General features: G+C 36.5%; 1 protein-coding gene and 1 pseudogene across 1 annotated transcript; both read right to left on the bottom strand.

The window, feature by feature from the left end:
* Window positions 1-457: 457 nt before the first annotated feature.
* Window positions 458-5,564, bottom strand: LOC132054376 (proline transporter 2-like; annotated as a pseudogene).
* A 7,195-nt stretch (window positions 5,565-12,759) lies between these two features.
* On the bottom strand, window positions 12,760-18,264 carry LOC132051588 (proline transporter 1-like). The gene is made up of 7 exons (XM_059442728.1): window positions 17,908-18,264; window positions 16,672-16,896; window positions 16,469-16,563; window positions 16,018-16,207; window positions 14,197-14,321; window positions 13,369-13,584; window positions 12,760-13,255 (listed from the first exon to the last, which is right to left on the bottom strand). Exons 1-7 carry the CDS (start codon window positions 17,993-17,995, stop codon window positions 12,878-12,880), a joined length of 1,317 nt encoding a protein of 438 aa, XP_059298711.1. The 5' UTR covers window positions 17,996-18,264; the 3' UTR covers window positions 12,760-12,877.
* Window positions 18,265-22,743: the final 4,479 nt, after the last annotated feature.

Below are 22,743 nucleotides of genomic sequence, written 5' to 3'. Positions count from 1 at the left end.
GTTAATTATATACCCTGCTGCTCATGACAATTCTTCTAGAATTAAGAGTTATCTTTCCTGGAAATTTCAAAAGAGAGCTACTTGAGAGCTGCATCAGGATTTACAACAATTTATCTTGTATTTCTGCGCATGCTAAGCAGTTGGTTTTAGGGTTCGTCATTCATTTGTAACTATCCTCTTGATTAGAGTTCTGATACGCTACCAACTTTCGTCATTCAACACTAACTCTGGTCCCAAAGTCGAGAAAAAAATGTTCTCAAAATTCCTTTCACATTTCACCCAATCAATTTGAAAATTTATTAGAACGTTAGTTATCTGACTACTTGGACAAATATTTACTTCTCTAAGGAGGGAAATCATAACGCTCTTATTCGAATAGAGAAGCTACAATGTTTTTTGAATACAAGTAACACCCTGATCATAAGATACATTCTTATCCAAATAAACATCGAATGAATCATAAATCTGCGAATGCATAGTAAGTTTTTGAGTCCACAGCAATAAGTCTTACAGAAGCTACTAATGCAGCAATAGCTATGCAACTAAAAAAGACAGTTTTGAACCAATGCCAGCTCTTTTGTAACGGCGAAATCTTCTTTCTCATAGCAACAATGTACATGTGATTTGGAATAATAAATGTGAGTGGGATTGTACTGATAGCACCAGTGAAGCTCATGAAATCTCCGAGAAAAGCTAACAAAGCGGACAGGAAAATTGTAATCGCCAGGTAACCACCTCTAACTAATGTTCTGAATGCCAGGTTCCGAAAGGCCACTGCACTTCCTCTAATTCCATATTTACTATCCAAACACTCGTATGTTGGACTTGCAAATATCTGCAGTGACAATAAGACAAGGCGTAGAATATGAGAAAAGATTAGACACGAATCTACTATATGTCGTTTCATAGAGAGGGCTGAAAAGCAGAAAATGACCAAATAAATAGTAGTAAAAGGTGAAAGTACAGTTTTAACTTGTAAGTACATGCAAAGTAATGATGGATTGAAAGAAAGCAGCAAGGTTGGCTAATCCCCTCAGCCAAACAGGGCCACTGACATCGTATAGCAAATAGGATGATGATTTGGATCCATATGCCCAATAACCCATGTAAGTAATAACATGCACTGGCACAACTCCTATAGTAAACTGAAAATATAAGGCTTTCAACATGTTCTCAACCGCAGGTGCTCTTACAGTAGCCTGCGACATAGTGGAATTTAACAATAATGTGAGAATCAAATGAAATTGAACAAGATCTTCGCTGCATTGGACAACAAAGACATTCAATTTAAGGTCATAATTCAAATTTTATTCCATCATTTTCCGCGACCACCACACAAATTTATCAGTAAATCGAACATCGACAAGAGTTCACGAATCCATAGCCTAGTTACCTGGATCTCTGGGATCATTCCTGTGTTGTATACAAAAACAAGACTTGCAGCTGCACCAATAGTTGTAAAAGTTTTGATTGGGATTGATCCTGGAATGCTACACTCCCTAGAAGGAGCATTAATACCTGTAATTTAGGGGAAAAGGAGAATGCAGATGTATTAATTAAACACGATATTTCCTCAAACACTAAAATTAAAAATGATCAGGATATAGTTGGTTAGATGAAGATTCAACAGAAGTCATCTATCGCCGAAACGATTTAAACAAAGGACCTATGGAAGCATAGATAACCCGTCCATTTCAACCAGCTAGAGCCAGAAAAGAGATTTATCAGGAAAGAGAGAAGTATGTTGATGGGCCGTGAATTTACAGCACATATGATGCTTTTTGACTATAAGTTTTATTTGTTTTCACGCAAGTTTGTGTTACGTGTTTTTATCATGTTTTAGATATTCAAGTTCTCGAGAGGCTGAGTTGTAAAAATTAAGCAAAAAGAAGCCAAAAAGACATAGAAGAGTGGAAAGACCTGAAGATACCATTCCACGAGAAGAAACACGGATCGTGGATCATTCTACGGCCCGTGGAACTTAACGTGAAACAGTTTCAGTGACTCATGTGGAAGAAGGTGATTCCACGACGGCATTCCACGGATCGTGAAATATTCCACAGTTCGTTAAATGGTAGCATCAAATGATCCTGATTTCAGAAGAGTTGTAATTCCATGGTTCGTGAAAAGTTCTTTCGGGCTAGACATGTTATTTGATTTTTGGAGCAAATTGGCCCACTATAAATAGTTCCTTGTAGGATTTTAGTTATTACCAGTTGTCAGTTTTAGACTATTATTTTCCTAGCATTGAATACTCATAGTTTTTGAATCTTTTTGGAGAACAAACAATTGCAATTACTTTCTTTCAATTCCAATCAATCAAAAGTAAGCATTATGATTTCTATTATCTCTTATTATTCGTCTTTCACTATGAGTAGCTAATTTCTCTACTAAAGTTGTGAACCCTAAAATGGGTGTTTTGTGATTGGGGATTGAGATTGATATATGCTTAATGAATTGTTAGGATTTATTTATTCATTGTTCTTCATTCATAATTGATGGTTGCAAATATTGATTAAAGCCATAAACTTTGCTTAACTTGGGAAAGTGAGTGGGGTTTGGTAGGAATAAATAATATGAACTCAAGGCCTTAACCCTTGTTTAATAAATTCACTTAGAAATAAGAGGAATTTACTTGACACCAATTAACCGTTCTTCATATATACTCTTTTGTATTTGGGAAAATCATAAAGAGAAATAATCTCTAACTGTTGGGAAACATTAGGGATTCAATCAGAGGTTAAGTGCATTCCTATATCGATCCATCAGAAGTATATCATGATCAATCACCATAGCATACACTTTATCTAAAGGGGGACACAACCTTGGTTTCTTTTACCCATTTATTGCAACCAAAAGCAATTAGTTAGCCATTAGTTAATAAACAACCAACCTTCTACAAACTCAACGGAATACGAAACTAGACCGCAAGAAAGTACTATACGACTTTAGTAACCTTTTCACACCATATTCCCTGTGGGATTCGACCCCAACCTAGTTGAGTTACTATATTTGACATGGTCCGCTTTACATCATTTAATAGGTGTAATTTGAGCGTATCATATGTACATTTGCATACTTAAATATAGTACTAGTACTATTTTTCCCAGAGCAGTTGTGCTTCATAAATTTATCAAGGAATGACAAATTGTTTTTCATCACGTAGATCACTTTTAATTCGGGAGAAGAACATATAATTAAATAAATAAAAGTATGCTCTCTCCTACAAGTTAAGTTTTTAGAAGAGCGGACCACACACTTAAATCAATTTCACACTTCACATTGTGAGAAATTAATTAAGGATAGAACGCATACCATCTTTAAGAGAAAGAGCAAAGGCTATTGTGAAATACACTATACTGAGGACTGTGGAAACTGCTAGCCAAAGCCTTAGAGCCGATAAATGGGGCACAACAATGGCGAAAACCTCACATGCCAATCCAGCGATCACGATGAAGTATGGCAGCTTCATCTCATGATCTTCCCTAAAGAGAAGATAGAAAGCCTGCCAATCATAACATGTTATTACAGGTTAAATTCACTAATAGTGTTAAAAAAAATACACTGCTATAAATCATTATCCTACCTTTAAGGACTGTCCGCCCAAAATGATAAATCCAATATTTATTAAGAATAGATTTGCAAACTGCAATGCCCGGACAGTTACATAAGCTCTCCAGCCTGCATCAACCAACATAACTTTTAACTAAGCCAGAGACATTATAATCATATACACCAAGCAACAATAGAATATATTAATGAAATGTCAAAGTTAAAAGGGGCTAGACTGTGATCTGTCTTAAATATGTTTTTCTTAATTTCTTCTTACCATACATAAATCCAGCTAGGTCTCTAAATCTAATATGCCTCCTTTACCCATATTCATGGATCTTGGCCATAAGAGTACTGGCATACAATGACATGAGTGTTGATAAAACAAGACCAGTCACACCACCAATCCAACCCAGAGGAACCATGAGTGTGCCGGCATATCCTATAGCATAAGCACTATTGACACCAGTTGTGAGAACAAGTCCAACCTGAAACCATGAATCTACATTTTGCAACACATTCTTTCCTTTTTAGTCCGTTCATGCATGATATGTTCTCATATTGAGAAATAATTTAAATTAAACTTTCTCATTTGACCCTTGATAACATAATTTTACAGTCACATAAATATCATAGTACATTTAATACCACAAGTTCCAATAATTTTCTCTTCTTCTTTGGTTTTATTTTCCACATAAAACACAAATTCAATTAATTCAATCTGCTGATGTAAAGATGAAAAATATCATGTCCGATCTAAAATTCAAATAAATGAAACAATATCTAATTGAACATCTATATGTGAGAAATTTGATTGTGGGACATGAAAATGATTGACAAATTTCTAAGCTTTAGTAACCTTAATATTTCTAATAAAATAAATCAATCATACATAACTTTAGCATAGATTGGAACAAGGAAATTAACAAAAAAATGTACATTTAAAGTGTAAAACAATTTTTTCCTTATTTGTTCTTTCTTCTTGGCTTATCTAAATTTATTAGTTTCTTTTTCTGCTTCTCCGAAATCCAACTTTTCTATAAGAGTAAATCCAATTGAAAACATATATTTCTCATATAACAGAAAACCAAGAAAGCTAATTTCTAATAGTAAACCTAATTGCAAATTAGAATAAAATATAAATCTAGTTGAAAAGTTTGAATATTAAAACATACTTAAAATAAATGTTGTGTGCATTATGATTTATGTCTTTTTAACTGAGTCTACCATATGAGGAAGAAAAAAATAATTAATGATAGTTAATTTTAACAAATGCTACATAAATATTATTTTTGGTCTATTTTCTAGCTCTTAAAGACTACAAAGAGCGTGAACTCACTCTTCACGCCACTTGGCACTGCAGGGGGTTTAATTCGGAAATGTCACAATTCAAAGGTAACATATTGCACCAACACCCTCTATAGTTTAACTGTTTAAGTATTAAATTGACAAAACGTGAATAGTTTATGAGGATTTTGAGATATTAACTCAAAGACAAAGAGCGGATCGATTACACGAAATGATTAAAAGCTGTTGAAGAATGAAAAAAAGTCCCTCATCGGTGGTTAATGAGATGGGTGGTCTCCTTATATGGACTTGGGCAATCCTCCCCTCATGAGCTAGCTTTTGGGGTTGAGTTAGGCCCAAGATCCATTCTTAACATGGTATCGGAGAGGGGACCCGGCCACCCGATGTGGGCCCCCAAATTAAATTGCCCACGCACCGGATGTCCGATCCTGGCGTGAGGTGGGGTGTTGAAGAAGAATGAAAAAAAGTCCCTCATCGGTGGTTAATGAGATGGGTGGTCTCCTTATATGGACTTGGGCAATCCTCCTCTCATGAGCTAGCTTTTGGGGTTGAGTTAGGCCCAAGATCCATTCTTAACAAAAGCGAGCTAGTTGGGAGATAGAAACAGAGACACCTTGGCCAATCTGATGTAGAGTTTTAGGAACTTCAACCTCAAAAGAGAGACTGGAAATAACATGATCAGCCACCTCCTTCTCTTCTCCCATTTTATTTCTTGCCCAAATATAAAATATATATCTACTACTGATGTGGGAGATATTAAGCAGAGTGATGGAGCAACTCCTTCAACTGATGTCTCTCTAAATAATACGTAATGGACTTAGCTAAAGCATCTATAGCTCTATTATATTGCTGCATGTCCCAATTTTGCTGCATGTGCCAATAGGAAGCTAGGGGAATACATTTACAGACCACTGACTAAAGGCAGCTAATGACGAGTATTTAATTTTAATCCTAATTACGTATAACGGTATCAACTTTTATTTCCATTTTATATTTCCCGTATAATATTCTTTTCGTGTCCCACTATTTTATTTGTTTATTAAATTTTTCGAATTATTCCTGTTAGGGTTTGACCCTGATTTTCTTACCATGTTTGAGTTTTACTTTTCTCTGGAAGGAAAGTCAAAGTATAACCATAATCGCTTTAATTTACTTTTCCTGAAATGAAAATATAATTCTCTTTCATATTTAGCTAGTATTTTTTTTTTGGAGGAAGATGTTTTGGACCTCTATAAATTGAAGAATCTCTCTCATACAACAGAACACCATAGCATCTACAATATAGTCATTAAAGAGTCTTGTTTAGGGGGGAGATTATTCTCTTAATAGGTTTTTATGCTTTATATATATTAGTTTTTACGCTAACCCAATAATGAAGGTTTCGTAAGGGGACTGGAGCAGGCTACCATGAAACAAAAGATATATATGTAGGTCACTTGACCAAATCATACTATAATATTATGTCTTTTTAGTATATCTTCTTTGTCATCGATTTATTGTCGTTCAAGGTTTGCAATTATAAGCTTCCGCATGACGCCCTGATTATTTCGATCCCAACAAGTGGTATCAACGCTGGGTTCATCCAATGATTCAACAAGTGGTATCAGCGCCAATGGTTGAATTCAAATCAAGCTGCAACGCCTATTTCACGACAATGAACATTTTATCCGGACTACTGCATGTGGAGAAGAAGTTTCAACCATATTTTCAACATTCATGCTGCTGCATCTTTAAAAACAAAAACAAAATATTTTTTAAACCGTTTTTAACCAATAATATTTTTAACCATGGCAAGAAGAAGTGATGAAGATATGTGAAGAAGAGGGGTCAAGTTTTGTCAAGAAAATCCAGGACAAAAGGAGAGATTTTGTTAGGGTTTTGCCCTAACTTTCTTACCATATTTGAGTTTTACTTTTCTCTAGAAAGAAAGTCAAAGTATAACCATAATCGCTTTACTTTTTTACGAAAGGAAAATATAATTCTCTTCCGGCTAGTCCTTTTCTTGGAGGAAAAGGTTTTGGACCACTATAAATTGAAGAATCTCTTTCATACAACTGAACACAATAGAATCCACAATGTAGTCATTAAAGAGTCTTGTTTAGGGGGAGATTATTCTCTCAATAGGTTTTATGTTTTATATATTAGTTTTTCAATATGTAGGTCACTTGACCAATTCATATTATACTATTATGTTTTTTAGTAAATATTCTTTGTTGTCTGATTTATAGTCGCTCAAGGTTTGCAATTATAAGCTTCCGCATAACGCCCTGATTTTCTCGATCACAACAGCTCCCTTATTAACAAAAATTGTAATGAAAATTATCAACATATGCGCCACAGAACCGTTTGAAATATTATTTGTGCCCTAGATTCATTATGTCAGGTAATATTTTGCATACACTATTGACGATTGTTGTTTTATTTATTATAATGACAATCATTTTCTTATTATCATGTTTATTATTCTTTTTGTTTTGATCAACTTTGAAAATGAACTTGATTAAATTTGTAAGAATTATCATATAGATAGGGATCACAATAATGATAGTAAATTCTTTAGTAATTTAATCTAATTTTTTCTTTGTTGTAGGGAGTATTAAGATTATATATGAAAGTCCAGTTAGACTCTATATATATATATATATGCAATGCTCTGAATTAGATTTAGATTAGTTGATTGTCATCGATATATAATACTCATCTATATTCTGGGTCCTTTCTCTTTGATTACGTACATGTCTGTGGTATTTAGAGGTTAAGTCTAATTACTCTAAGGTGTTTTGGTTGATAAAATATATTCTTGTGAATGTTGGAGTTAAAATGATTGTTTTGAAGCTAAATTAGAACTTTAAAAATAAGAAGAGTTAAAAAAAAAAAAAATTGCAAAAGGCAAAAGATTTTAACAAGTGACACTGCAAGCAATGGCGGAGGCAGGATTCGAAACTTGTGGGTTCGGAATTTTAATTCTTTAAAGTTATCGGGTTCTTAATTAATAATTTGCACATATTTAATAAAAAATTCAATATAAATATATAGTTCGGACAAAAGCTACTGAGTTCGGTCGAACTCACGCCGAAGACTAGCTTCGCCCCTGACTACAAGGACGTAGGAATGAGAAGAGTTTTGGATGGTACCTATTACAAGACGAATGAGGGACTATGCATAGTTGAATAAACATATACTCATGCATTAATGCACTGAGGCAACTAAAGCCCCAAAAGCCACGTTAATTTGGCAGGTTTGAAAACTTTAGCAGAAAGTCCCATTATCTACAAATTAAATTACTTCTATAATTATATCCTTTAAAAAAGAAAAGGTATCAATCTAATAATGTCCACTAAGAAAATGGAGGATAAATGGAACTGTTGAAGAATGGGATTTAGAAAGTCGAATCACGTACCGGTAACAATTAGATAAAGGCGGACTTAGAACATTTATTATGTATGTAGGTTTAATTGAATCTATTTTTTAACAACATAATCACTCTGAATACGCATGAAGATTAACAGAGAACTATAGGCTTGCCATCCACGTCATATGATATAGAGAAATTAGGTCAAATATATATATATACCCACTAGTTGAAATATCATAAAAACATATTCATTTTTTAATTCGGAAAAAATATTTAGACAAAGCACTCCTAATACTCACTCTGAATACACATACTAAAAATCTTGAGGTTTACGTGTCTAAATTGTTGAATGAAGAAGATTAATAGAGAACTATAGGCTTGCCATCCACGTTATATGATTAAATATATATAGAGAAAATTAGGTGAAATTCCTATTTTTTGAACCGCTTATTAGTATTTAGCTACTAATTGAAATATCATAAGAAAATATTCATTTTTTAATTCGGAAAAAATATTTAGACAAAGCACCCCTAGTGCTAACATTCTATTGTCTTAACTCTTAAGATCTCATTCAGATCATTAGACAATGATTTTTAAACAATATAATGAATAACACTTACCTTGATTAATCGAAAAAATAAATTGAGAGGTTAATGACTTCAAAAGCTTGATACAAAATTTACGGAGTATTCTGAAGTCTAAAACAGGGCAAAGAGAAAGCCAGTTGACTTATCTGACCCCGTAACCTTATGGCATATGATTTTTCCAATCACTAATGGGTGCATCATGCATGGATCGTAAATAAAGGCGAATTGCCCTTCTTTTGGGGTGGTCTTTAAATTTTGCCCCTCATATTTGTGGTCTTTAAGTTTTGCCCTTCGATTGGATACCTGAGGTTCTGGGTTCGAACCCCTGCTCAGGTATAAAATAAAAAAATAATTTGGCAAGGCAGGGATGGAGGGAGTGTATGCCGGATCGGGCATACAGATCATAAGGAAAAACTAAAGTTATGTCGGAGGGGGCATAACTTTTCCTCAAGGCATAGTTTAGTTATGTATTATGGGGCAGAACTTTTCCTTATGGAACTATGCCTTATGGGGCAAACTTTTAATTAAGGCCAAACCCATCGACGGACACCTGTGGTCGTTCACTTCTTTCACTTGAGCACCTAAAGTGCCCCTTGTTCCATTTAGACACTTCAGGTGGGGCTAGACTCATGGTCATTTAAACACTTTTTGTTGACCTGGCAATTTGGGTGAATTGCACAGCAAATAGGCGTGTGAAGACCTAAAAAACGCTTTTTTTTTTAAAAATTTTCTTCTTCCTTTTCTCTTTCTTTTACATCAAAAAACAAAAATCATTAGAAAATTACGGAAAAATCTATCACTTGTTGGTCTTGTCTAGTCCATCACACGAGTTTTGGTTCGAAGAATTTTAAATCATTGGTGTTTCTTTGAAACTCGACTAGGTGATTGAAAATGCGAACTTGAAGATAAATTATTATCGGCGTTGAAAAATGCGAATGGAAGTTGATGAGATGGAGTTTCTTGGATCGGGTTTAAATCTTCGAGTAACAATTATTTAGAGCCGAAAACCGTGATCGTTCCTTAATTTGAGCGAAAATTTGAAAGACATTGTTGGAGTCTAAGCTTGAGTTTGAAATTTTGGTTTGGCTTCGATTCTCGGATTTTGGGTCTGTTTGTTGATGTTAATTTCGATGATGTTTGTAAGCTCGAAATTGTTCAATCACAGCCGAAAATATGAAAGCTACATCGGGTTTGAAGCATTGTCGGGCAAAAATTTAAATCCGCCATTGTTGGCCGACGGAGCTTCGACTTGAGTATTAGTTTTGGAGTTCTATTGCTTGTCGAATCTGAAACTAAAGTGGAGTTGTGTTTGAACTAACTCGATGCTAAAACCAACTGAAATATTGCTAAAGTTGAACTTGAAAACTCATAGAACTCCATTGAAGCTCATATGAAGCTTGAAGGTGAAATTTCAAATATTTCGATCAGAAATTTTCCCCGTAATAGCCATTCATCTGGGTTTGCTGTATTTTCTTTGGAATTGCTTGCTTGATAAATTAATCATCGTTGAAAATGAAATGAATCTGTAAGGAAAAAAAGACATGGAGAAAGAAGGTGAGGTTGGGGGAATGGCAGGTGGAGGACGGAGGGGTTAGATGGGAGGGGGTGAAAATAGTTTTTTTTTTTTTTTGCTCCTTTTTTTAATTTACTAATTAGTTTTAAAGTTTTGATTAAAAAAAAAAATAGTTTTAAAATAATTTTTCTACTCATATTTTATTCTTTAATAATTATTTTTAGTATATATGCCACGTGTCTTCATTTAATTCGCTGTTTTGACACGTCATCAGCGAGTGTATTACACTCACTATATATATTTGACTGATAGTACAAAAAGTGTCTCAGTGGAACAGAAGTGTCAACTTTGTGTCTAAATGGAACAAGGGGCACTTTAGGTGCTCAAGTGAAAGAAGTGGACGACCACAAGTGTCTGTCGATGGGTTTGGCCTTTAATTAAGGCATAACCAAAAGTATGCCCTATAAGACAGAACTTTTCCTTAAGGCATAGACTTTTCCTTATAAGACAAACTTTTAGTTATGCCTTAAGGAAAAGTTCTGCCTTATAGAGCATACTTTTAGTTATGTCTTATGGGGCACACTTTTAGTTAAGGGGTAACTAAAAGTATGCCCCATAAGGCGAAACTTTTCCCTAAGGCATAACTAAAAGTTTGTCTTGAAAAGTAAATAAAATAAAATATATGCCTCAAAGCAAAGTCTGCCCCCTCCGGCATAACTTTAATTTTTCCTTAAGGACTGTATGTCGGATTCGGCATACACTCCCCCCAGCCCTGCCTTGTGATTTTTTTTTTTATGCCTAAGCGGGGGTTCGAACCCAGAACCTTAGGTATCCAAGCGAAGGGCAAAACTTAAAGACCACAAATATGAGGGACAAAATTTAAAGACCACCCCAAAAGAAGGGCAATCCGCGCAAAAAAATGTAAATAAAGCGCTCCTGGGCTTTGGCTCGTATCTCTAACTAATTGTCAGTATTTCTATAAGCCCATTTAACGTGAACCTTACTAGATCGCATGATGGATTTCTTTATTGCTAGCTTACACAATTTATATTGCTCGAATTTTTCAGATATCACTCCCTCGTGTTGGATTCTTTGAAAGTACATTGTTAGTAAAATTAGAACAATATTTATCAAGATCAAGTAAAATAGGAAAACAACTTATCGAATAAATGCTGACTCGCGCAAGCCACTGTCTTGAAAGCGATTTCGGGCCGATTATGGTGCAAATCGCTCCCAAGGTTTCACACCACTCCCAAACACACTTGCACTAGTGGTTAAAAGTTTGGAGTTTGCACAAACTGAATTGACCAGAAAAGAAAACGAAGTTTGAAAAAGAAGCAGAGACGATTTTTTGGTGTCTTATATCTCGCGCAGGAGGGTTGTTTGTGAGGGGGGGGGGGGTCAACTTAAGGAGAAAGAAAAGACTTTCTACCACCAATGAAGGATAAAGTGCATTTCACATAAGACAAATAAATGAAAAGGGGCCCACAAAGTTTCTTTGGCTTTGCATTACAAGAACAAGAGAACAGTGGCAAATAGATAAATAACTCCAACATACATAACTTTTGGAGGATTTCATGACACACACCAAACAATATTGTTGGAGAATCCGAACAATATAATTCCAATGAGTTAATGGGCTATGTCCATTCATAGAAACTAAGAACCGTATATGTTCTTCGCTAGGAATTGTACAGCACTACTGCTTATAGTTGTGAACATCCGTTTTGATTGATGATATACAAACCAACCATTGTTCTTCGCTTCAAAAACCTTTAAAGGGTTTGTCAGAGAGGAATTTACAGTCAAGTTGACATCTCCATATTTCACTTGTCATTTTATTCACAAGCATATAAAGATTATAACATTAGGAATGCAGCTAGATGAATAATAATTATTGTGGTAATTTAGTGCACTGGCCTATACAATTCCTTTTGTCTTTTTGAAGAATTAAGGTTGGATTAAAGTTTTAATCGATGAAGGATGTCAATGTCATAAATAAAATTATACCAAAGAGAATAATTATTGCAAAAGTATCATTTTGTAAAGAAACAAAATGGTAGACAAACACCTGCCAATAACATGGGTTACGTTTATATTATACGTAAACCCAAATAACATAGTCAAAATATGCAATAGACCTTTACAAAATACGATGAAACCTTAACAAGAACGCCATGCCCTTAATAAAAGAGGTGTATCACTCACTAGACATATCCTCCATTGCCAAATACGAAAGTGATGCTCGGCAAAATACGAAGGAGATGCTGGGTCGTGCAAGCCTTAAATCCTAGTGATGCATTATAAAATTGTACGAGCTTAGACCAAAACTGAACTTAGGCTGTTATAAAATATCAGCGAATGGATAAAACTGCTAGGCAGCATCAAAATCACAAAACCTGACTGCTAATATATTCGAAGTTTGAGCTTGAATCAGATCATCATGAATGAACGATTGCAACCAAAATTGCATTGTTATAATAATACCGAATAAAAGTTACTAAACAAAGAAATATAGACCTTGGAACATCTTCCAACTAAACCAAACAGAAAAAAAAAAAATTACAAATCAGCAAAGACATGATAAGTTTGAGTTTGTATAATGGTAAGCTTCAAGGCAGCTACAAATGCAGCAACTGACATGCAACTAAAGACGGCAATATTTAGCCAATGCCAACTCTTCCGTAAGCTAGATAGCTTGTTTTTCTTCGCGACAATGTACATGTGATTTGGGAGTATGAATGTGAGAGGAATCGTGCTGATGGCACCAGTAAGGCTCATGAAGTTTCCCAGGAAAGGTAGCAAAGCCGAGAGGAAAGTGGTCATGATAAGGTAGCCACCTCTGACAATCAGTCTGAATAGAATATTTCGCGGAGCCCAGTTACTTCCTTCGATTCCATATTTAGTATCTAGGTACTCATATGTTGGACTTGCAAATATCTACAAGAAGCAGCAGCAAAAATAACAACTATTAGAGCAGAATAATCAACTGAGTGAAACTGTTGGCCTTTCTTTTAGTAAAAAGAAGAGTATAGTCACAAGGTGATTATTACATGCAAGGTAACGACAGCTTGGAAAAAAGCAGATAAGTGAGCCACTCCCAACAACCACGCTGGACCATGAACATTGTTCAGCAAATAGGACGAAACACCAGATCCGTAAGCCCAATAACCAATGTAAGTAACAGCATGCAGAGGCACTACTCCAACCGTGAACTGAAAGTTAAGCGCTTTCACCATGTTTCCAACGACAGGTTGTCTGATTGTAGCCTGTTGCAATGCAAATTCAAGAAAACTGTATTAAACAACAGGTTGAAAGAAAATTAAGAGCTAACAGATAAAATCAACAGAATTCTCCAGATAAAATCTTTTTCCATACTGCCTGGCGGGGTCCATTCAACAGTTAAATAGATAAGATAGAATATTTCTCAATTAGCAAGAAACATCAACAAAGATTGAGAGAAAACAAACTTTGTTCTTTCAGGTGAGGAGAGCAAACTAAAGATGGCAGTTAATTGAGCAACATTTAGCACCAACCAAAATTATCACTCTATCAGCAAGTGAGATCCTTCAAAATGAGCTAAAAAGCGCAAACTATCACGTCAGCATTGACTTGATTATCAGGTGCCAGTGGGCGCAATCTGGCCATCAATGTATTTAGAAAAGAAAATCTTGGAATTACAAATGATGGTCGAACATTTCAAATGCGTTTTAAGTTAATCCAATTCGATAATAAAGAAGCCATATCAATCTGAATATGATATCATATAGATAATACTGATCATATAACATGATCTGAAGGATATAATCATGTCATTGTAACTTGAAGTTCATAACAAAAGATGGCAGTAATCACAAAAGTCGGTGGATATATTTGCTAACCTGTATCTCTGGAATCATTCCAGTGTTAAATGCAAAGAAAAGGTTTCCAATCGCACCAATAATTGCCCAAATTTTCTTGTCTCCTGATCCTGGAATGTTATAATCCCTAGGAGGAGCCTTTACACCTGTAATATGGAACTTAGACACTTCAGTAAACTTAGAACCTATAAGACAAGCAACATGATGCTAAAGTATAATCAGTAGCTGCTTCAAGTAATTCTGAAGGAAGAAAGTGTAGGCATCCTTGTCACTCAATAAAATCAAACCGAAGGACCTGCCTAAAATCTAAAGCTGCCTCCATATGCCAAAGATATGCATGTGATAAATTATTATAGACATTCATCATCAAGTACAAGTCCTCACCAAAATTGAAGGGTTAACATAGTCCTAAATCCTAATGCTATAATAAGTACAAGTAAATGAAGAAATCAAAAAGTTCAAATTCATTAAGTGACCATGAAATTTTTTGGAAAAAAAATAAAAAGTTCACAAGGTAAAAGTGAGAAACATAGAGGAAGGAAAAGTTCAATTTCTTCCCTTTGACTGGTCTCTGAGAAAAAGGTGAGAGACTACAAAAGATATTATTCCATTTGAAAGATCCCGTCAGAAACTAGAGTGGAATCTTTGATATTACAGAATTTTGCATCTCCTTCATTCTAATTAAATTTCTTCATGTTTTTTTAACTCCCTCGAAGAAGTGGTTTTTGGGCCAAAAGAAAGATTTCCTGCAACCATATTTCCTCCTTTTTTAGTCTTTTAAATCGAAAGGTTGAATGATATAATCTTTGAAACTTTAACATTCCTTTCACCAATTCTGAACACCATAATTTTTTTTTTTATATAGAGTACAGTGCTTGCGCATCAAATCATGCTCCAATGTGACATCAACTACATATCAGGTTTGCAAACAGGATACGCCTCCATATGTAGATAACCTACATATTAACTATTCTCCTGATATGATGATAACATGGCAGGGAATATGACATTTTTACAACTGCCACAAAGCTTGCTTGCAGACTAAGACAACATAGAACAGTCTAGATAGAGAAAAATATGGCTGATAAGCAAGAACAAAATCCACAATATCGCTTTCGTAATTGCTCTACCAACTGTTCCTTGCGATTTTGGAACTCTTTCTAGAAATGAATGACAGAAAAAACAAAAATGACATGCTGTACTGAAAAAATCTAGTTGCCTTCCCATGTATAATATGACAAACTGGTGATATTTGACATTGGGATGCATCTTGAAATTTCTTATTAGCAAACACTCTGAAACAAATGATAGTTATCTGTTTATGCAACCAATTTAACACAATTGGTTTCCTTAAACATGCATTAGTTTTCCTATAATAAGTTGTTATCATAATGCAGAAGAAAACAAAACTACATGATGAGCACTGAAAGCCTGCAGGTCTTTTAATAAGCAACTTGACAATATGGCTTTTCTTACTTTGAGAAATGGCGATATTTAGTATAAATCCTGAGAATAGGCATCCAACAGTTTCAACATTTATAATCATGATTTTGTGATCAAATTTTATCATCAATGAACTTGTAGTCAATAGCAACTTGGAAGCTAATAATCAATTTTGTCATAAGTACAATAGTTTATGGAAGATTCCTATTTTACAACTTCCTCAAGTTGTATGTAGATCTCGTGTTAAATTCAAGTCATTACATGTTCCACTTTATTAAGTCATGAACTGCAATTCCGTGGACTAGTATACTAAATTAATTAATGTGAAATAAAACTGTTGGCACATGCACACACTGTTCTCTATGGCTAGTCAAACATTAAAGGAAGTAGCACGCGTACCATCTTCAACGGACAGCACAAATGCAATGGCGAGATACAGTAGCATGAATAGTGATGAAAACCCGAGCCAAATCCTCAGTGCTGATAAATGAGGTGTTGCAATGGCGAAGAGGATGCATGCAACTCCAGCTATTGCTATAAAGTGTGGCAGCTTTAGGTGATGGTCATCCTTAAAGAGAATATAGAAAGCCTGGCAATCAACTCAAAGAAACGGTACATCAGAATTACTTAAGGGTCAAGATCTACTGACTCAATATTTGCAGGGTGCAATGAAACAATTAAGCGCAAATACAAGAAAATTCATTCAATCAGTGATATCTATATCTGGCAATGCCTTGCCACCTTTTTCTTCTCCTTTCTATCGTCTAGGGGAGGGTAAAAGGATTTCCACTTCACCATATCTAATTGTCCAAAGAAAAACACAAAAGGTGGCACGAGGGAAGAGTCTAACCTTTAAAGCTGAACCACTCACGATAACATATCCAATATTTATCAAGAAGAGATTTGCATATTGTAATGCCCATACAAGCATATAAGCTGTCCGACCTGCAGTAATAAAATAAGCTCAATTTAAATTAGAACTGAAAAAACAATCAAGCTATTGATGTCGGGAGCTTGAAAATCAGCTAGTTGTATTTTCTTCATTGCTCATACCATATAAAAATCCAGCAAGGTCTCTATATCTGATATGTCTCTTCCCCCCAACTTCATGGAGCTTAGCCATAAGAGCACTTGCATATAAAGACACAATTGTGGAGAAAACTAAACCAACTACACCTCCGATCCAACCTAGAGGAACCATAATTGTGCCAGAATATCCTAGTGCATATGCGCTGTTGACACCCATGCTCAGAACAACTCCCACCTGAAACCATGAATCTACATTTCGCAAAGCAAATGAATCAACAAAAGAGTCAAACAGCATTCATGCCAACGATACAAATTAATAAAAGAAACAGAAAATACCAACAACAACAACAACATACCCAGTGTAATCCCACAAGTGAGGTATGGGGAGGGTAAGATGTACGCAGACCTTACCCCTACCTTTCTGGGGTAAGAGGCTGTTTCGGCTCAAAAGAAAACAGAAGCTACCAAGTTCTTTTAATAGTAATGATGGATAAGAGAACCTATTTTTGGAACATTTCAGAAGAGACAAACAGTAAAATGACTTCTTTCTCATTATTAATGAGAGACAAAAAAGAAATGTAAAAGCACTCAAACGCTTGATTGGAAGTTTGTAACATGAAAGTTCATCCATAGGGGGCATCTGATACACCTGAGCAGGGGCGGACGCAGAGGGTGCAAGGGGATTCGTAGAAAAATTATACTACATGAATAGGACAAAAATGAATTTTTTTGCACATATAAAAGTTGTTAAATCCCCTTTGCACCTAAAATGTTTTTAGCCATTTGGAAGAGGTGGGAAAATTCACAAAGGACCAAGAATTACCATTCTTTTTGTTTTTTTTCCCCAATGAAATAGTATAAAACAACAAATTAACAGCAGAGATACAACAATTCTCATAGAATACGTTTCCCCAAAAAAACTATCTCAAAAATCTCTTCACAACTTACGGTTAATTCTATGCAAAAAATGATCAATAATGGCTTCAGTACTTGTAAAATTCCCTGCTTTTTCATAATTAGAGTGACAAAGGACCAAGAATCATCATTCTATTTTTCTTTCCTCCCCAAAGAATCAGCATAATAAAACAACGAAGCAGAAAACAGAGAATTACTTTTTGGTTAAGAAAAACGGAGATTACAACAATTTACGTGACCCCCATAGATCAAGAATGGCTTCAAAGTTTGAAAAATTTCCCTCCTTTTTCACCAATTAAAATGGGAAAAAGACAAATTCTCCACAAATAAAAGTGAGAAACAAACCGTTGCTAACTTGATGTGCAGTTTCAGGAATCACAACATCACTCTTTTTCTCCTTACGAGAAGGACTGTCTCCAAACCCATTTTCCATTTCTTGAAGAAGCAAATCTCCTTCTTCCTCTTTAATTTCCAAAGCCAGAACTCAAAAGGCACAGAGAGAGTTGTAAGGCTTCACACCAATGCACAAAAAAGGTTTGCGTATATTGGTGTGAAACAAATTTGGGTAGTGGTTGATATAAGTGTTTTTATACAACACCAATGAATAAGAAGAATTAATGGCTCTTCCACCAAATTAGCAGAAATACAAGTGCACATGGGTGCCTTCTTATAGAACACCCTTCATTGATTTTTTTTTATTTTTTTTTTATTTTTTATTTTTTATTTTTTTATAACGCTGCTGATGGAAGTGGGATTACATAAAATATCTACCTTTAAACGTTTTTCCACCACTTATCGCGGAATATTTGATATGGAACAAGTAACTACCCAGTTTAAACAAAAAAACAAAAAACAAAAAAAGACTACTCTAAAAAATATCTTTGTTCAAAATGTTTTTTTCTTCTTTCGAGAAACGGTTATTTAATTACTTTCTAATGTCTAGTTGAGCATAAATGTTAAATTAATGGCAGAATAAGTTGATAATTTTGTTTACCCTTAAAATGGATAACAATTAAATTTGTATGCGGCGCTAAGGATATGTGGTTTGATTTAACACGACATTAGATTATATGATAAACGATAAAGGAAATGAAATATTTAGATCTAACCGCGTCAAGTATAAAGCTTCGGGTGTTAGGCAAGAGTTCAATCCATCGCGGTCGGATATTGAACAGTGAACAATGGTGAAAGAGTTAGCAAGAAGAATGTAGATAACTATGTTGCCTGCTCAATACAAACTGTTTGCGTCTAAGTCAGAAAAAAACTGGCCGAAAAATAAAGGGGGCCCTCCTCTTTATATAGTAGAGAGTCTAACCCTACTGTCTGTTTCAAATAAGGCAAAAATCCCCCGAATAATTGATGGCGAGATCGGTGCCGAAATATCGTTTGGTGGCGGATGTTCGGTGCCTTCCTCCGCGGTAAATACGGTTGTCACCTTATCGCATTGACCAACACCTTGTTCCATCCCTTGCACGAGAACCCGAGACCTTGTATGACGGTTTACTACGGTAGGATCCTAGCTTCTAGATGCCGGGGAAACCAAGGATATCCATGCCCTTTTTACCCGTGTACGCATAGTCCCCCCGCCCCCGGAGGAGATAGTGACTGCTGGAAATGGACCCAGATAAAGCTGAGTGGGCCATCCTTATCTACCTAAGACAAGATGTTCGTGTCAACCTTCTGCATGCTACCCGATGTTAACTCATTATTACTTCAGCTGCCAAATCAATTTTGGGAACCAGCCCTTGTCAGAATTCTTGAACCCCTAAAAAGCCTTTTGGAGCCTCTTCTATATAAAGCCCATATGTCTTCCTTTTGTCATGCATCATTGATCTTTTCTCTAAACCTTTCTTTTTTAGGAACTCATTGCGTGCTCATACCAAATCTTATTCCCTTTCTCGGGTCGCAAATTTCCTTCGTTTTGGACGCGATCTTCCTTTGTTTGGCTTTGTACATTAATGGCTTCTTTTCCATTACTAACCCAAGGCGAGGACCATTCTGTGTCCCCTCCCCATTCGCGTCTCCCTTTCGCCACGGCCTCCGTCCCCAACGAGGAGTTAGGACTTCGGGGCCGCGATATTCCGGCTGCCGGGTTTCAAATATGCGAAAGACTGCAAGATATCCTATCACCTCGATTCTATGGAGAAATTTGGGTCCTGTATCGATGATGCTACCATTCCCATAGTCAGGCAGGATTGTAACTTTGGTGCGGATGTTGATGTTCGTACGGTCAAAGTGGTATGAAAATGAATCATCACGTCGGCGGTTACTCAATGATCTACACCTACCCTTTTACCATCGGGTTTTTTCTCCCCATACCTCGAGTGATCGAGACTCTCGCCGCCGCTATCGTGTGTGTATTGGTCAGATTGCTCCTCAGGTTTGGAGGCTCATATATTGTATCAAAATGTTGGCTAACATAGCCAAGATTCCCTTTACCCTCGACCATCTGCTGCATATATATGTACCTTGGGTAATCCAAGACGGAATAATTCACTTGCTCCCTCGGGGAACTCGTGGCCTCATAGACTCTGAGGATGACTATGACCGGGGTGGCTTCACCGGTTTGTGATGATACGTACAACCCAGCTTCACCGTCCTTTATTTTTCGATTTCCCAAAAATATGGAACTTCACTCCTAGCCCGATCGAACCTGAGCTCATCGTCACTGTCTTTGAATGGGTAGTCGCACTTTTAGGAGCTTCTCGCAACCTGGGCCGTTCTTGGAGGAGAATGGCACTTCGGGGTGGAAAGGCGCAAGCCACGATAATTCTCAATCCGCCCATGGGGTCTTAGTTTTTCTGTATCGAATTGTAATCCTGATTTTTTTATTTTCAGGACTTCCGACAAGGAAATCTTCGAAAGGGAAAAGCATTGTCAAAGAGGGCGCCGATGATGTCGTTCGAGAAAGAAAGGCATCGGCATCAGCGAGGACACTGAGTTGTCAGGCTGCTACAGGAACCTCGGTTGTTCATTCAGGGATTGGCTCTAGTGTCAAAACGCGCCACATCATGGAGACCCAGCGGGAAATGCCTCGTGGTGGGCCCCACTGACTATAGTTCTTGATGAGGAGGATCAGCCGGAACCAAGTATTCCCGGATTGTCTAGTCGGTGACTCATACCTTTCCGCACATCCTAAGGTGTAGGCCAAAGTTCTCAACCTTTGATACGGCTATAACGCTGGCGCGGTTATGTATTTTTCTTTTTTTGTTAGTGTAGGGTCGCAGAGTAGGGTTTATTTTTCTCCGTTTGCTTGGATTGATGTATCGGATAAAATCGGGGGTTTTGTCATATCGAGCGAATTAATAGAACTTCATTATTTGGTCTTATTCCGGGCTTTACCGATTGCATTCAACTTGTATCTTCTGTTTGAATTTGTACTTCTGTTTATGTTTGTGAAACGTCTGATCCACTATTATCTTGATTTGTCGAACTTGGAGCAATGCGCGAAAAATCGAAACGCCTTGATAGCGACCCCCGTTTGCTATGATCGAGATGGGGCATACTCGACCCTACCTGATCTTGATCATAATAACGCCGATGCTCGTTCTTGGCCGTGTTGAAACCTTGGTTGCGGATCTTTGATCCATAAAAAGAGTTAAATGGCTTAACACGGAATCAAATGCGGCTAGAGCTTCGTCTTTCTTGGTTCTCGAATGCATTTGTAGCCTGGTCCGGTTCCTTCTCCCATACGCTTCTCATAAATGGATAGGATCAAAGTCCCATCCGTTGCGTCACTCTGACACCAGCCACCCATCGTGATCCGGTTGGGTGGGGGTCGGTTACGGAATGCCAAACGTCTCGACCCCCGCCTATAAAAGATAACATTCCACTTTCACTTTTTCACTTTTTGAATTTTCACCCTCAAAATTTTTACCAGCGGGTATTTGAATACAAGTGCAAATGGGTGCCTTCTTATAGAACACCTAACATCTACCTTTGAACGTTTTTCTACCACGCATCGCGGAATATTTGATAAGGAACAAGTAACTACCCAGTTTTTTTTTTTAAAAAAGAAAAAAGAAAAAAAAAGACTACTTTAAAATATATCTTTGTTCAAAATGTTTTTTTGTTCTTTCGAGAAACGGTTATTTAATTACTTTCTAATGTCTAGTTGAGCATAAATGTTAAATTAATGGCAGAATAAGTTGATAATTTTGTTTACTCTTAAAATGGATAACAATTAAATTTGTACGCGGCGCTAAGGATATGTGGTTTGATTTAACACGACAGTAGATTATATGATAAACGATAAAGGGAAATGAAATATTTAGATCTAACCGCGTCTAGTATAGGTCGACTTCGGGTGTTAAGAACCGAGTTCAATCCATCGCGGTCGGATATTGAACAGTGAACAATGGTGAAAGAGTTAGCAAGAAGAATGTAGATAACTATGTTGCCTGCTCAATACAAACTGTTTGCGTCTAAGTCAGAAAAAAACTGGCCGAAAAATAAAGGGGACCCTCCTCTTTATATAGTAGAGGAGTCCTAACCCTAATACAAGTCTAAATAAGGCAAAAATCCCCCAAATAATTGATGGCGAGATCGGTGCCGAAATATCTGGCTGGTGGCGGATATTTCGGTCTTCCTCCTATAGCGATTAGTTGTCTTCTTATCGCGGCCCAGCACCTTGTTCCATCCCAAGCACGAGAACCCGAGACCTTGTATGACGGTTTTGACTATAGCCGATCCTAGCTTCTATGCCTGGAAACCGAGGATATCCATGCCCTCGGTTTTACCCGTATACAGATAGTCCCCCCATTTCCCGAGGGGAAATAGTGACTGCTGGAAATGGACCCAGATAAAGCTGAGTGGGCCATCCTTATCTGCCTAAGACAAGATGTTCGTGTCAACCTTCTGCATGCTACCCGATGTTAACTCATTATTACTTCAGCTGCCAAATCATTCTTGGGAACCAGCCCTTGTCAGAATTCTTGAACCCCTAAAAAGCCTTTTGGAGCCTCTTCTATATAAAGCCCATTATGTCTTCTCTTTTTTGTCACGCATCATTGATCTTTTCTCTAAACCTTTCTTTTTTAGGAACTCATGGCGTGCTCATACCAACTCTTATTCCCTTTCTTGGGTCGCAAATTTCCTTCGTTTTGGACGCGATCTTCCTTTGTTTGGCTTTGTACATTAATGGCTTCTCTTCCATTACTAACCCAAGGCGAGGACCATTCT

Source organism: Lycium ferocissimum, chromosome 4, assembly GCF_029784015.1.
Source record: "Lycium ferocissimum isolate CSIRO_LF1 chromosome 4, AGI_CSIRO_Lferr_CH_V1, whole genome shotgun sequence".
In the NCBI taxonomy this organism is placed as follows: domain Eukaryota; kingdom Viridiplantae; phylum Streptophyta; class Magnoliopsida; order Solanales; family Solanaceae; genus Lycium; species Lycium ferocissimum.
This window is presented reverse-complemented; position numbering and strand designations above follow the sequence as displayed.

Excerpts from the sequence above, each read along its gene's own strand:
- LOC132051588 (XM_059442728.1), bottom strand. The coding sequence starts at position 17,995 with ATGGAAAATGGGTTTGGAGACAGTCCTTCTCGTAAGGAGAAAAAGAGT. Across the intron at positions 16,897-17,907 it reads TGCACATCAAGTTAGCAACG|ATTCATGGTTTCAGGTGGGA; the intron begins GTTTGTTTCTCA and ends TGCGAAATGTAG. Across the intron at positions 13,256-13,368 it reads AAGCTGTCGTTACCTTGCAT|ATATTTGCAAGTCCAACATA; the intron begins GTAATAATCACC and ends TGCTTCTTGTAG.